Source organism: Sesamum indicum, linkage group LG6 (assembly GCF_000512975.1).
Source record: "Sesamum indicum cultivar Zhongzhi No. 13 linkage group LG6, S_indicum_v1.0, whole genome shotgun sequence".
NCBI lineage: Eukaryota > Viridiplantae > Streptophyta > Magnoliopsida > Lamiales > Pedaliaceae > Sesamum > Sesamum indicum.
This window is the reverse complement of record NC_026150.1, coordinates 9,340,037-9,355,921: the sequence shown is the minus strand read 5'-3', so window position 1 is coordinate 9,355,921 and position 15,885 is coordinate 9,340,037. Positions and strand designations below refer to the sequence as shown.

At 36.9% G+C, this 15,885-nt stretch overlaps 2 protein-coding genes across 3 annotated transcripts in view; one reads left to right on the top strand and one right to left on the bottom strand.

Annotated features, from left to right (window-relative positions):
* Window positions 340-4,183, top strand: LOC105164180 (transmembrane protein 64). The gene is made up of 4 exons (XM_011082783.2): window positions 340-1,039; window positions 2,173-2,409; window positions 2,491-2,708; window positions 3,641-4,183. Exons 1-4 carry the CDS (start codon window positions 767-769, stop codon window positions 3,819-3,821), a joined length of 909 nt encoding a protein of 302 aa, XP_011081085.1. The 5' UTR covers window positions 340-766; the 3' UTR covers window positions 3,822-4,183.
* LOC105164179 (DNA-directed RNA polymerase III subunit 1) overlaps window positions 7,303-15,885 on the bottom strand; it is a 32,301-nt gene continuing 23,718 nt past the window's right edge. The window contains exons 21-29 of one of the 2 annotated variants that reach the window (XM_011082782.2): window positions 14,230-14,377; window positions 13,982-14,133; window positions 13,527-13,682; window positions 13,256-13,369; window positions 13,009-13,097; window positions 9,718-9,922; window positions 8,929-9,131; window positions 7,931-8,329; window positions 7,303-7,826 (exon numbers count right to left, since the gene is read on the bottom strand). In XM_011082782.2, the coding sequence (XP_011081084.1) occupies window positions 8,281-8,329; window positions 8,929-9,131; window positions 9,718-9,922; window positions 13,009-13,097; window positions 13,256-13,369; window positions 13,527-13,682; window positions 13,982-14,133; window positions 14,230-14,377 (1,116 nt within the window). In that variant the 3' untranslated portion in view covers window positions 7,303-7,826; window positions 7,931-8,280. Of the gene's footprint in view, window positions 7,827-7,930; window positions 8,330-8,924; window positions 9,132-9,717; window positions 9,923-13,008; window positions 13,098-13,255; window positions 13,370-13,526; window positions 13,683-13,981; window positions 14,134-14,229; window positions 14,378-15,885 lie in introns of those variants that run through there. The other variant, XM_020694973.1, reaches the window with a different exon arrangement.

Genomic DNA, 15,885 nt, shown 5'->3' with positions numbered 1-15,885 from the left:
AAATGAGTTCATTAGGCCAAAATTTAAAAAATACCACAAAATGTAAGAAAAACGACTATTCCCTAAATGAAACTTTCATTAACTGTAACGATTTTATTATCAAATGGACTAAAAAAAAATAATAGTTTGAGGATCGAAGCTGAAATATTAAATTGTTTGAGAATCAAAATTATATAAATTATTTTATTTAAAAACTAAAAATATAATTATTTTATTTTTTTTAATGTATTGATGGGATCGATATAATACTTAAAAAAAAATAAAAGTAAATTTCTCAAATAAGAATGGGGATTTCTTAAATTAAAGTAAAACCCTTTGTCCCTTTCCTACAACAATCGATTGCCTCTCATCGTGTACCACTCTGTACAGTAAACAAAGAAAAGATCATTCCCATACGTATATTTATACCTACGCTTGCTAATTTCCCTGATTTTCCTGCTGCTTCTCTTTCAATCCACGTTTCTTTTCCTTCGGCTCGGCACATTCTTCCTCTACTTCACTCAATTTTTTCTGGGTTGCGATATACGAATGTATATGTGTAGGTGTAGAGAGAGAGAGAGAGAGGAGAGAAATAGTAGATAAACGGCTGTATTTTGCAGTTACTACAAGAACCCGAAACCCCTCGATCAGGTTTTTTTGGTGGGTTGGGGGGTGGGGTGTCCTTTTTTTCTTCTTTTTGATTCATTATTGCTCTTTATCTGGGTGGTAATTGAGGAGTTGGGTTCGATTAATTGGTCAGAAAGATTGGGGTTTAATTTCGGCTGTGATGACTTGCAATGCTGCGGATGAGGATCTTAGGCTGGGGGGAGATTACGTGAAATTGGAGGAGGGCGGTGGTGAGTGTGGGGCCCGCTGGCGGGTGCAGACGTCGACGTCGACGTCGACGTCGGGTTGTTGTGGTGGTAGTAGTGATAGTGGCGGTGGCGGAGGGTGGTGGTGGTCTTGGTGGTGGTGGGCGAAGCTGATTCTGGTGGTGGTGTTTGTTGCCGTGTTGGGTGCGGTTTTCTTCAAATGGGTCGGACCCTTTTTCATGGATAAGGTTAATTTTCCTCTAAATTACTTAAATATGCATTTCTTTCCTTCAAGAATTTATCTGTAGTTGCATGAATTGATTTGTTCTAGCTGTTGTTTGTATATGAATCATATGCTGATGCAGATTGTTGATGTCACTCTGTGTGCATTTGCTCTCTGTTCTTGGTAAATGGAATGAGTCAATTTCAGAAGTTCTTGCTGCAACTGCGTTTAGTCTGTGTGAATGAGTGACCCACGAAACCATCAGTTTTCATGGTATCTTTATTTAGTATGTAGAGTTTATGGAATTGATGAATAAAATTGATATCTTTTATTTATTTTATTTTTTGTGATAATGAATAAAATTGATATCTTGTTTGTATTATATAATGAAAGCTCTCCATTTGTTACATGTCCTTTCTATTTCCCCCCTGGTATGTTAGCTCAGGGTTGTAGGGGATGGGTGCTCAGAATTGGAGGGTTCTGGAACTCCTTGCTATTCCTTCTTTGATGTTCTGTAGTCGTTTGAATATTTTGGATGTTGGGTGTGTATTGAGTTCTCTTCCTGTCAGGTTGGCATTAGATGAGAGTAGTTTTATTATATCAGTTTGGTGGCACTTCTGGCGTACTCAAGTAATTTTCAAGTTTAGAATTACAGACTCATCAGATGCAGTCTGCATTTTGTCGACTCGTCGCTTTGTCATTGATGATTGAAAATGAGTTTATATGCACTATTCATCATGTGATTATTATTCTACTGCAAGCGTAATGCTTATTAAAGCGAAGAATTCATCTTTGCACACTTGGATTAACCGGGAAGCTGAACTTGTGTTGGGACTATATCAAGTGCGCAATGTTGGTATTTGCTTATCTCGTTTTTTTAGACTTAGTCTACACATTTAATCCAATAACTCATGACCCCTATCTTATCTGAAGTTCTGAATGAATGTCATATAGGTAAGCATGCTTCAATGTCACATTTTGCTATGGGCCAGCTTTGTTTAAGTAGGTTCTCTCCAGAAAAAAGTTTATGCATATAAGTGAAGTGGATGCCTGGATGTCATTCACTCATTTCAAGTGTCATAGAATCTTTAACTATTTTCATCTAACTGTACTTACCAGGTCGAATTTTTAACTGAGTGAAATGCATAATTTTTGCAGGAGATCATCCCCATAATAATTTGGGAGAGGAAAACGTTCAGCACAACAATGCTAGCGCTGATAGTGTTTGGTTCTCTGACAATATTTCCAACTCTTCTTTTACCTTCTACACCTTCCATGTGGGTGGCTGGAATGACTTTTGGATATGGTTATGGATTTCTGCTGATTATTGGAGCAGTGCCTATTGGTGTCTCTATACCTTACTTCATTGGTTCACTTTTCTGTCATAGAATCCATGTATGAGTATTTTCTTGTCTATCTTGTTTCCACATTTTGCTTGTGCTTGGATTCTTATACTTACATATTTCTTACTTGTAGATGTGGTTAGAAAAGTATCCAAAGAAAGCTTCTATCATAAGACTGGCAGGTGAAGGAAATAGGTTTAATCAGTTCCGAGCTGTTGCCTTGATTAGGGTTTCTCCTTTCCCTTATGTTGTATATAACTACTGTGCTATGGCTACGGATGTGAAGTATGGTCCTTACTTGTTGGGGACGCTGGTAGGCATGGTGCCAGAAATATTTGTTGCACTTTACACGTAAGAACTCTCTCTCTCTCTCTCTCACTCAGGGTTCGTGTGTGTGTGTATATCTATCTGTAACCAAATAACTAAACAAAAATGTGGGAATGACTTTTTGCACTGGTAGCCTGTACTAGAATCAATTGTGATAAACCCGTAAATCCTTAACCCGATGAAGCCAGAACATATACTTGGTAATGCATGCACCTAATCATCATTCTCATCTGTGATATTTAGGTTTTGAGAACTTCTAGCTAGAGAATTTTTATCTGTAAACTGTTAATGGTATTTATCATTATAGTTCACTTTGTCCTATGATGATATCTTTTATGGCCATCTTCATTTTAAGCAAACTTTTTGCATTCAGAAATTATCATACCAGTGTTTCACTTGTGGAGAAACTAATATGCTATTTCCCCGCGCCACTTTTACTACAAAATTTGATGCCAAAGAAAGTAAAACTGCTTCTGATAGAAATAATGTTTGCTTTCTTTTTGCACTTGTTTCAAATTTATCTGTTATGAATCTTATGATGCTAAGTCTGGTGGCAGAGCTAAGGTGTGATTATATATAGCTTTGTATTGGAGAGGATATGTATCAGACATATACTTTTATTTTTCTTTTTATTTTCTTTCTGTTGTATGTATGGATTGTTAGATAACTGTGCCTAAACAATTTTCTTACTTTGAGTGAACGGCAAACTATAAAGGAATACAAGGTATTCTGAAGAGTGCAGAGATTGTTAACTTCATAGCAACCAATAACAATGAGTACTCTAAGCACCTTTTTGCCTGCTTGAACAAATGCTTTTTGAGCACGGCAGCTGATTTTCACACAACTTATTAATATGATGATAATTGTGATTCCAGGGCAGGAGAATTATCCCTGCTTGTTTGTTTCCTGTAAGGTCTCATTCCTCCCGACTCACACTACCTTTGTTTTAACTGCAGTGGCATCCTCATTAAAACTTTGGCTAATGCTTCACATGATCGGCACTCCCTCTCAGCTTCCCAGATTATTTTCAATGTGATTGGCTTTTGCGTTACTGTGGCCACGACAGTGATAATTACGTTATACGCAAAAAGACGACTCAAAGAGCTCCAGATGCAAGAGGAGCTATTACTGCAGTGATCTTATATTTGTTGCCGGCTTGGTCAAGTTTTGAATGGCAATGATCAGTGAGATTATGAATATATGATTATACAAGAACTTGTTGGTTGCTGGTTTCTTATAAGTGCGTCATGGTACAGTTTTTCTCGAAGGGAAATGGCGTTGAGTACATAACAGCTAATGAAACTAATACTGTAGTTCATATATTATCAATGAAGAAAATCTGTTCATGATCCTTTTGATGGCTTTGCTCTTTCATTTGCAAGATCGAGCGTGTTTGTATTTAATCGAAATCACAGCCTCTTCAAGGGCGATGCTCTTGGGAGATCTCTATATTACCAATTTACTTATGTAGTCTTTATATAGTGCCTGTATTCTATGTAGTCTTGTCTGATTCAAGAATTTTATCTATTCAGTCATGGGTTGTGTTGTGAAAATTGGACCAGAGACCCAACTGGTTAAGTTATCAGGTCAATGGGTCATTCGTCCAACCTATCAGACCGGATTAAAAGAACCAGTTAATTTGGGCTCTGTTTTGAAGTGTATATATACGTTATATGTATATATATTCACATAATATATAAATATATTATATATCAACATATATAGATTATATACATTCACATTATATATATATTAGCTTAATATAAATTTGAAATGATTCCCCAAATCACACCAGCAAAACCAGATTAAACCCGTTTGTACATTTTTCCCTTCTGCGTATAAATTGCTTCATCTTCCTCACTCCCACAGCCACCAAAAACCCCACCTTTACATTTCACCAGTGAGGAAAAGTGTTTTAATTGGTATTGCTTTTTTGCATTTTGTTGTTGCTCTTACAATGGGAACGAAGATAGGCTCAACGGTGTCGTCTCGGCTATCCAGTCCTCCACCATACCGTCTAACTCTGCTAAGCCCACACCAGCGTGTGTTCTCTGTCCCGCAGTTCAATTTTCTACTTTTTTTAAAAAAAAAAGATTAAAACCCAATTTTGACCGGTTCGTACCGATTCTCGCCAATGGTACCAGACAGGACACATTGGAGCGGGACGGTCCGGTTCTAAAAACATTGTTGTCATATGTCCATTTCAACATAGTTTTGTTCAGTTCTTATTTGGTTCTTCAGCCTTGTACGTAACATCTTATGTTACACATACTGAAGCACGACGAGCTTGCCAAAATACTCTTGCATGCAAGAAGATGAGTTATTTAAATGTCTATTCTTTCCTGCTACTTAGTTTCATTCTTAATCTACTCTGGATGTGTTAGAATCGGTCAGATTAGGCCTAAATGACTGTTGGTTTGAAGGCATCCACCACTTTTTTCAGTTATTGACACTTCATTGTCTTAAAAGGTTAACGAGATATTGGTACAACCTATTTACTACCTTTGTACTAGATTTTGCACAAGGTGCAACTGTTTATAAGTTAATTCTTGAAAATAAGTGGAAAGAGTTGCTTAAATGAAATTATTCTAAGGCAAGGGATTTCTTATCAATTTCTACAATTTATTGATAAATTTACAAGTATTAAGAAAGTGTTGGCAAAAACTTCAAGTTTTAGACAAGTGGTTTTTGTAGAGAAAGTTGAGAGTTGTAAAAGAATCAAAATGAGGTCTTTGTGAGCATTTGGAACTCCATTTGGAAGAGAGTGCTTGGTTGGACGGAGGAGTTGCATTCTCAAGTGGGGAGGAAGGTTCTGATCAAGTTTGTTCTCCAACCGATACCAACATATGTGTCCTGATGATGCTTATCAGGGAGACTGAATCTTCATTGGCGGATTTCTGGTGGAATTGTACATAGCTCAAAGAAGAATGTACATTGGCTCGCACGCCCATAACTTTGTGCAGTGGCCTTGTTTTCGTGACTTGCTGCGGCTTAATCTTGCTATTTTTGGTAGAATAGGATTGACAACTCATTCATTCACCGAATTCTCTCGTCGGTCATGTGTTGAAAGCTCGCTACTATCCCCACTCAGATTCTTTGCATGCGTCCTTGGGATGGAATCCCTCGTTTTCTTGGAGGAGTAGTATGTCAACTCAGCATATTTTGAGGGTGGGATGTGGCTGGTTGGTTGAGGATGGCAAAACAAACAGAATTTGGCTTGATGGTTGGATCCCGCGGCTGCACACTTTTCAGCCCATCTTACCAATCTCATTGCTACTTGAATCAGCCACCATGTGGACTTATTCGCCCGGACGCGGTCAGCTGGAACCTGGAGCTACCTGGAGGACTTGAAGATGAACAGCTTAGTCCCTCTCTCACCTTCCATGTTACTAGATCCTGTTGTCTGGCATTCTTCCAAGAGCGGAACCTTCTATGTGCGAAGCGCGCACAACCTGTCGAAGGACGTGGAGGACAGATTGCAGGCCTCTGGGGAGGGAAACACCAGTTGCGCTTTAAGGGGGAACTGGGATTTTGTGTGGGGGACAAAAGTGCCAAACAAAGTCAGGTTCAGAATGTTGGTGACGTAACTGTATGTTTGTTTATGACTAGCAATTGATGATATCGTGTTTATGACATTGTTTGATTGTTATTTGGTGCAGTTTCATGTTAAAATAATGTTCAGTTACAATTATAGCATGCATTGTTTAGATGTTATCTGGCGCATTGATGCCACTAAAAAAACAAAACAAGTCAATTACTTTGGTTTGGACAATTACAAGACCGTTCGAACATCACAATTTTGATGAATTCACATTTTGTTGAAAATTACAGGACACTTCTTTTGTCAAAAATGTGGAATTAGGTAGATGAGCCATTCTTCGCACCAAACATCCACAACTTCCCTCCAAATCAACCACTGTATGTTTTTAACGGAATATTAAGGGTGAAGGCCACATTAAACATTAGGGACAAAATGTGATAGCTGAAATATAAGGGACTAAATGCGAATAATTAACAGGACCAAAAATGATGTTTACCTTTTCAGGCAAGAATTTTGAATTCACAAGTTCGTCTTCAATAGTTCAATTTCTTGTAAATACTGAAAGCAGGAGAAAAGAAAAACAAAATCCTACATAAAACACTAATGATAAATTTGGGAAGTTGGAGCATGGATACAATTTTAATTACGTAAGCATTTTCATAGACTTTTTTCTTCCAATAAATAATAATATTGTTATCTAGCAATACATAAATACTGATTATAATGTTCTGTTGCTATTATTCTAGCATTCAACTAATGGTTCAAAAAGTTAATTTTAACTTTGCGTTCATTTTTTATATAAAATTAAATTATTTTTTTGTCGTTACGTAAATGAATCTCCAGCATTGAAAGATGGGGGTGGACTATGTACAAGAAAATTAACTTTAGGCACATGTTGCACTGTTTGCTTGGGTCTCAAATTCTTCCCAAGCATACCAAGTGAACCTCAGATATCACTTCACATTCTAATTGCTGCCTGGTTTTAAATCTCCATCGTGTTCAACCCCCACAATAAAGTAATAATAAATTAAAAATCAACAGTCGAAAAATGAGAAGAAACCGTACGATCTTATAAGTTGGCAAACTGATTAATGGTTTAAACCGAATCAGGACGACAAAACTCAAATATATTTTCCTTTTCAATAATATTTGAAGCTGAACTCAAGTTACACTATATATTAATTCTAAAACCACATAACATGTTTATAATTATCGAGTTACTCGGAATAGTTCCATACTGCTCAATCGAGATCACATTCCAGTTGTGATACCACACTACATTTAGTCACTTGGGGTTACCTATTCTAGAAGTAGAACAAAACTTTGAATGTACATAACCTAATAATCTTGAACAGGTACCGGATATAGATAAAAACCAAACATGCCTAGTAGGTGCTGTCAAACAATGAGAAAACTGTCGCATGGCAGCAAATATTGCAAGTCAATCCGTTGTTGGATGGATGGAGAATTGACTCTGAATTATCATACAGTTCAAGGATTTCAAGCTGCAGTTGCTAAGCCAATCCAGTGATGACTCTGTAAGTGCTCAAGATCGAGATGAAACTTGTATTCAGTGAGTTGCCATGGCTTTCTCGCCAAACCTGTAATATAAAGCAAGTAGCGTTTTAATAGTCCTATTTTTATATATTCATTGGGTTAGATGGCAAAGGTATAGATGGATGATACACAAGGCATCTATACGTACCAGACTGTTTGCAGCATGTGAATTGGTAGGATCAGATAAGACTTCCCATTCTCAAATGGGAACCAAAATATGCAATCTACACTACGTGAGGTGAAAAAGGAAACCCAGAGGCTGGGACTCTTCGTATATAAATAGATTACAACTGTATGTACATGAACATCAATGTGCAGCAAACTTTGACCAAAGACTGCATCTGCACAATCAGATTGAGAACGCCAGCTTTAACCTGCAGATTTCTGTACATAAATGCAACCCATAAGTTCATCCTCGAGTCTTCCAATACACTGTCATCTGAGCAACCTTGCAGAATCAGATGCCTCTTAAAGGAACAAGTCCCTTCTTTGAGAATTTCAGCATATAATTGGGTCTGGACCATAGTTTAACTCAACAGGCTGCACACTGCATACATGGATACAACAGGATGAAGGTAGTGCTCTTGATATTAAAGAATAGTTACAAGGACAGAGATATAAATGAAAGAGTTGCCGGATGTAACATGTAAAGCAAGGATATAATTTAGAAAGTTTCACGAGGGCAGTGACCTAGATTATTAGATATGGCCGAGCTTATGCTGGAAAATGTCAGGCATGTAACTCAGACTTCTTTCTACATTTCCAAATAAGAGAAAATAGAAGTCTAAGTTGCATAAACATGTTAATCACTTCTTGAACCTGTGTCTGCAACCTTCACTGCACCAAAATATGAACACTAATGATCCTATCATCTATTTAAATTTGGTCAAAGGATATGGCGTTGTAGATCGATTGTCTTTCTTTTCTATTCCTCTTTCAATATTACTAGGTCACTGAGCAATCTCCTATTGTATACGAAATGCATGCTATCAGTAAAATTTAATGGAATTCTTCATCATGTAGCCCTTTCTCATGTCAGAAAAATACCTTTAAGACTGATACTGTTATAGATTTGTTCATGAAATAAATAGAGAACCTGAGAAGGTGAATGCTATCTGATACAAGTTCCTCAAACCATAAACTCACCTTTGCCTAACTTTAAGCATTCCGGTCCCAATTTGCATGGGTATGCCCATAATGATGCATTCACTAACTCCTTCAATCCTATCCACTCTCCCACTCACAGAAGCATTGAAAAGGTGATCTGCTGTCTTCTCAAATGAAGCAAGCATCAGTACACTGTCCCTCATTCTCTGCACTCCATGCCTTGTTATTCCCAGGACTTCACCCTGAAAGAGTTACCCAATGAATAACGAAACCAGTTAATTACTAAGTTCAAATAAGAAAAGTATACAATACTAACAAACCATACGACACTTGAAATTTTCATAATTATCAAATATTATGCAATTGCAACCTGCGAAGGGCCTAATCATTGCCAGGCTGAAAAGACCTACGTGATCTCAACTGCATTAGTGACAAAATGAAAAACTTTGTAGGTTTTTCTGATTCTTTATTGATAGAACTACTTCCACACTTCCAGTGTTTTCCATCTTTGTTAGCCAAAAGTTAAGCCCTTTTCTCCCCATCTCTTTTTAGGTGATGGGAAATAGAGATAACGTCAAGAAATAGATCCGCATATGTGTATTTGTTGCATCATAAAGAAGTCTTACTTCTTTTTTTAAAAAAAAAATAAGATACAAGCATGGATAATAAGAGGTGAAACACAAAGGTAGAATAAGTTAGAAAATAATGATGGTAACTCAGACATTTGCTCCCTGCCCGAGTGTCTAGGCTGTAATAGCAAGGACACAAAAAGTATAGTTCATTGTGGCACCGTAAGAAAGGAAACATAAATTGAAGAATATGAGTGACCTTAAATGTCATCAAATCTGCCAGAAGCATCATGTGCCGTATGTCTATCGTCATGCCATGGCTTGACATGGTAAAATGTATCTCTTCAATTATTTTCTTCCTTGCTGCTTCAATCCCAAGTGTCTGCTGTACTTCTATGATGTGATTACTTGTCGTGTTCTTACCATCAACTCCATCAGTGCCCATAACAGATAAAAGACCAGTCCTGGAAGGAAAAAAACATTATGCACAAATAACTTGCCAAGTATCAAGTAACTATGTATGGAACTATGAGATGATACTTTCACCCATGGAAATTAATAAGATTAGTCCATGAATATGAACATCTGAATTGGTACTTACTTTGGAAAAGAGTACATCGACGCTCCCGAGCTTAGGTCTAATTACACAAATACCTAGGATAAATCCAAATTACCACCCTGAAATATTGAAAAATGGCCAAAAAAACAAAACCCTGAAAAAAAAAAAAAGGGTAGGCTCCCAACCTCTTAATAAAGAAGCATATTACCCCCCTCTACTGGGCATTGTAGTTCACTAGCACATTTTTGCGACTGGTTTAGCTATTTTGGTTATAAATCGTCACTTTTACCCCTAATTACTAAATATAAAAGCTAAAAAACATTATCACTTTCTCTTTCTTTATATTGCAGCACACTTCTCTCTTTTTCCAGAGGTTTTCTTCTATGGATAATTTCTACGAAAACATGTGCAGTTTGTCAGTAATAAGGGGTAAAAGTGATCGGTTACACACCAAAGTAGCTAAAACCAGTCGCAATGGACGAGTGAACTACACTACTCCGCGGAGGGGGGGTAATATGCTTCTTTATTAAAAGGTTGGCGAGGCTCTTTGCCTTTTTTTTTTCCCCAGGGATTTTCTTTGCCCTTTTCCAATATTTCTAGGGGGTAATTTAGATTTATCTCCAAATACCTGCTACCTTTACAAGTATACCCCCAAACCACCTAATGTCGTAATGGTAATTCATATCAACACCTTCAAGGGAGAAAACTTAGAAGTACACCCCCTCATGAGGGTGCTCTAACCTTGAGGCTTGTCGATATAAATTACCGCTAAAAACTGAATGTTTAATGTTGTAACATATCAAAATTATGCAATCAATTTAGCTTGAGATGCTCTTTGAAATTCACAACCCAAAAGGTCATACCCTGAAAACCAATAAACAAACTCAGCCAACCTCTTTCTTTTCACAAGACGTCATAATAATCAAGCTGGCACTATGCATAAAGGCAATGATAGAGAAAAGAAAAATTATCTTTTATACCACCACCTTCAGATGCGCATCCACAAGTGTAATTATACCCCTGCAACCCCTGCCCCCTCATTTCATTGACCAAATTCTCACACACACACGCAACCCTCAGCAAAACCAAGCACTCACGATTCATCATCTTGCCATTCCTTTTCCACCAAAAAAGCCAACTGCAGATGACCAGATCTTCTCACCTTAATGGCTCCCTATTCTCATACCGACCTTCATCACCACCACCACCACGTATGTCCATTGAATGAGTGCATCTTAAAATGTCGGCACACGTATAGGAATAATGTGGGTAGCTCTTAATCTGACCAACTCAAGCAAAACATAATACATCAACTGACCCACAAACAGGACACACCCACCAATATCAACTGATGCCTAAAAATGGAATATTAATGAGTTAAAACACTCTCATTATATTTCTTCTTCACAAAAGAACATAGTCAAACGTGTCAAATGTATTATTTCATTCCAACTCACCACCTTCTGAAACAAACCAAAGTCCTCCTACCAACCCATCAATCTTTTCATTTCAACATTGACATCCCTGTTACCTGCATCACCTATTGTACCAAAGCTAAGAACACCTACTTTGAGTTAGCACCAAAATTAACTACACAAAAGCCTCCTGAACCAGCAGCAGCTTAAGCGTGAGATTCTAGTCGGCAGTAGAGGTGTTATTCTTTAACCAAATACCATCATGCCAAACCTACCCAATGAAATTAATAAGACATGTCTGCACCATCACAACTTATACCCAAATGATGATCATTTATCCTGCAAGTTATTGCCCTACCTAAATAGCATACTCTCTACAGAAGCCTTCACACACCCCTAAATATAGAATTTCTGCTGAAGAAAGCTAATGCAGTCACTGACATATTCTCATCAACTAAAGCCAAGAGCTACCTTCATTATAGCACAACGTCTCGGTAACTTAAATGCAATTAAGGAGATTATGGCAACTCATGCAACACTTGTCTGTTTAAAGAAACCACAAAGAACCTCCAACAGGCTTGCACATTCTCATAAAGAGCAAGTTATCATCACCCAGCTGCATCCTTAACAACATAAGTTTGGAGAAAAACCTTGGTGTGGTCATATTACACAGAAGTTTTAAGTGAACTTGTTTTACTCCTTTACCATCTTCTTCCACATGTAATTAGTAGCAGTCAAGTGCCACATCCCTACCTCAAAATATCTTATTGTTTCTCCACAAAGGTCTATAAATCATAAATTCCTTTATGTCTCTTCTTTCCTCCACTTTGGTGTTTTTCATGCACAACTGTTGACAATATGCACCATAAACATCTACCTTAAACTGATGGTGAATTTACTTCTACAACTGAGAAGCAATCGCAGCAGGTTTGGGCACGATATGGCACTTCATGAGCATGTGACTGACAACCCAATAACCATCCCAAGGACATATAAAAAGGAGTAATTTGGGCCAGACGTTTGACGGCCCATGTATAAGATGTAATAGATGTGTGCAAATACAGAATGCAAAAACATTATAACACATATAAGATGCCAAAAAATTTTACCCCATACTATAATTTTCACTTAACTGTCAAATTTTGTCTGAATGATGTTCCGGCAAATTTGATTTGACATTGAAGAATTCATAATATACTTTCTTTCCTTACCATTATAATAACACAGATTAAGTGTATCCGAAATAGTTTATGCCCTTTGAGTATAATTTTTCAAATATTAGTTATATATGGCCTGTGTACCCCGGCTGTACCACGCCCTACATTTCTTTCAGAATTGGATGGTCCACCATGTAACTGCTGTATCCTACAAACTGTCCATTTTGTGAAATTGATGTATGCCAATAGGAGGACAACATTAATATAGATGTAATACATAATTAGAGTATGGAACATGAACTGCCTTCTAAATTCAAAATACCTAGCAATTCTTTCAGTGTCAAAGAACAGAGATGAACCTTTGCAAACTACTCTGGGAGAAAGAAAATAAAGAATCCAGACATTTTACAGAAACTTACCCCTCTACTAGTAACTTCAGCTTTTTACGAGTTGGATCCTTTTCCTTTGCTTCATTCACTATTATAACACGTTCAACAGAATTGATTCCCTGCCATCCACAGAAGACCAGCAAAAAGGAAAATAGAAAGAGATAGTTCAGCTCAAGATAAAACAATTAAAACATCAGACCACTGTTAAATGACAAGGTATTTGTCTACAGCATAGCAAAACCTAATATCAAAATTTAACTCCTCATATCAGTTTCACCTTCACAACAACTTTCGAGAGCTTATTCTTAATTGCGTGAACCTCAAAATGAAGTTTGCTTCTATCAGCCTGCAGAACAACTTCGAGTTTTCTGGGATTCAATACCTTAACTTGCTGCAGCAAATACACAATAATATCAGTGATAAGAGCAACAATTTCTTCACAAGCACCAAAAGAGAACTGTTGACACTCGGACATGCAAGCACCCAAAACAGAAGAGGGTGTCCATACACACACACACACACATGAAAAGATGTTTGGCTAATTGCACCTGCTCCTTCAGTTTCATCCTTGGAGTTTGTAGGACTGATTCTTTTACAGTATATGCATCAATGGACAGTTGTGCACCTTGTATTCTTTTCATGTCGAGTGTTATTACTATGGACGCTGACCTTGATGCTTGCGAAGTCTTTATACTCTTAGCTACCTACAGAATAGAGGAATGGCTGAGTAAAAAGATAAACTCAGTACAATCCACAGGAAGCATCTCGCGAAATGAATCAGAACGAAAACAGAACCTACTAAATTTAGTATAAGAAAATCCTAAAATATTCCTGTTAATAAGCACTGAATGCTGATGATAGTAGAATGACTTCACACCACGAAGACCAACTATTCTATTCTTGCAGAAGAAAGCTCTAGAATATGCGGCTAAAACAGTTACCAGAATTAAAACATGTTTTGGAACCCTATACACGAACATCAATTCAAATTGAGGAAGTTTACCTGCTCCAAAAGCGTTTTTTCAATACGTCCTTTCACTAATTTAGCAATTATATCATTATCGTTAGACTGCAGAGCTGTAGTAATGATTGGTGTGTTGATCCTCTTAGCAGCATTGATAATTTCTTTTATCCGTGGAACTCCAAGGGTAACATCTATTACAAGATTAAGTTGAACATATTGGAGTTTACCAAGTATAACGGAAAAGGTTAACTAAGATAATATTACGCAAGGATTGTATTGTAGGATACTCATGCTCGCAACTCCAGCAAAATGGAAAGTTTTCAATGTCATCTGTGTTCCCGGCTCTCCAATACTTTGAGCTCCAATTGCACCTATTGCAGTACCAGCTTCGATTTTCTTTGAATTGTAACGAGTTATGCAGGTTTCTAGGAAGACCTAAAATAATAACAAAGTACTGGTGTAAGATACAAATGTCAAATTACAAAATGCTCTGTGTGCCGCGTGCAAGCAGCAACAAAAAATGATTCCACAACCCCTAGTGACACAATCCAGAACATAATTACTTAAAATGGATTATGCAGACGGCTTAAGTGCTTCCTTATTTTGATCTTTATGCTCGAAGAACAGGTCAATGAAACAAACAACTTTTAAGGCCTCATAAAAGGAGTGTCATAAAAAAATATATTTAGCATAACTAGCATTCTCCCAGTTAGAGAATTATAAAATACTAAATTAAGAGATTTTAATTTTAAGCGTAAATGTTTATAAGGACGGATAGGATACTGATTGAGAGTCCTTGATCCAGAAAACTATATATATGTGTGCGTGTGTGCAGCCATAGAAAATGATTCCACAAGCCTAGTGAAACAACTCAGAACATTATTACTTAAAGAGATTATGCAGATAGCTTAGGTGCATCCATATGTTGATTTTATGGGACGAACAGGAATAATGAAACAGGCAACTTTTAAAGCCTCATAAAAGGACTTTTCATAACAAAAGAAGATTTAGATTGATAAGGATTTTCATAGTCAAAAAATTATAAAATATTAAATTAAGACATTTTCTATCTAACTGCAAAGTTTATAAAAGAAAGGAATAAGCATACTACCAAAATGAGTTCGTGTCTGTGCAGCAATAGAAAATGACTCACAACCCTAGTGACACAATTCAGAACATAATTACTTAAAGAGATTATCCACATGGATTAGGTGCATCCTTATGTTGATTTTTATGTTCGAAGAACAGAAAACAGACAGCTTTTAAGACCTCATATAAGGACTGTGATAACAGAAAATATTTAGATAATAAGCATTTTCGCTGTCAAAGAATTCTAAAATATTAAATTAAGACATTTTGATCCCAGTAAATGTAAAGTTTTTAAAGGAATAAGCATACCATCAATGTGAGTGCGTGTGTATGCAGCGATGGGAAATGATTGCACAACCCTTATGATTCAATTAAGAACATAATTAGTTAAAGAGATTATCAAGATGGCTCAGGTGCATCCTTATGTTGATATTTTTGTTCAAAAAAAAAAAAAAAGAAAAATGAAACCAACCACTTTCAAAGCCTTGTAAAAGGAGTGTCGTAACCAAATAAATTATTTATAATAAAAAGCATTTTGCAGTAAAAGAATCTAAAAAATTAAATTAGGACATTGGATCCTAATAACTGTAAGGTTTATAAGAAAGGAATAAAAGCTCTCTCTTAGACATACACACACAGAGAGGCATGCCAGGCCGCTCTCTCGTTGCCCCCCCCCCACCAACCCCAACCCAGACCCCAATTGCATACCACAGATGCACGCATAAACTCACATGACAGAAAAGTGATTAACTAAAGTAGCCAACCAGCCACATTAGCTGTTTAGTAGTTGTCTGAACATATCCTTTTCAACACAAACTTAAGAAGTAAAAATGATGTCAAACATCCACAGAATC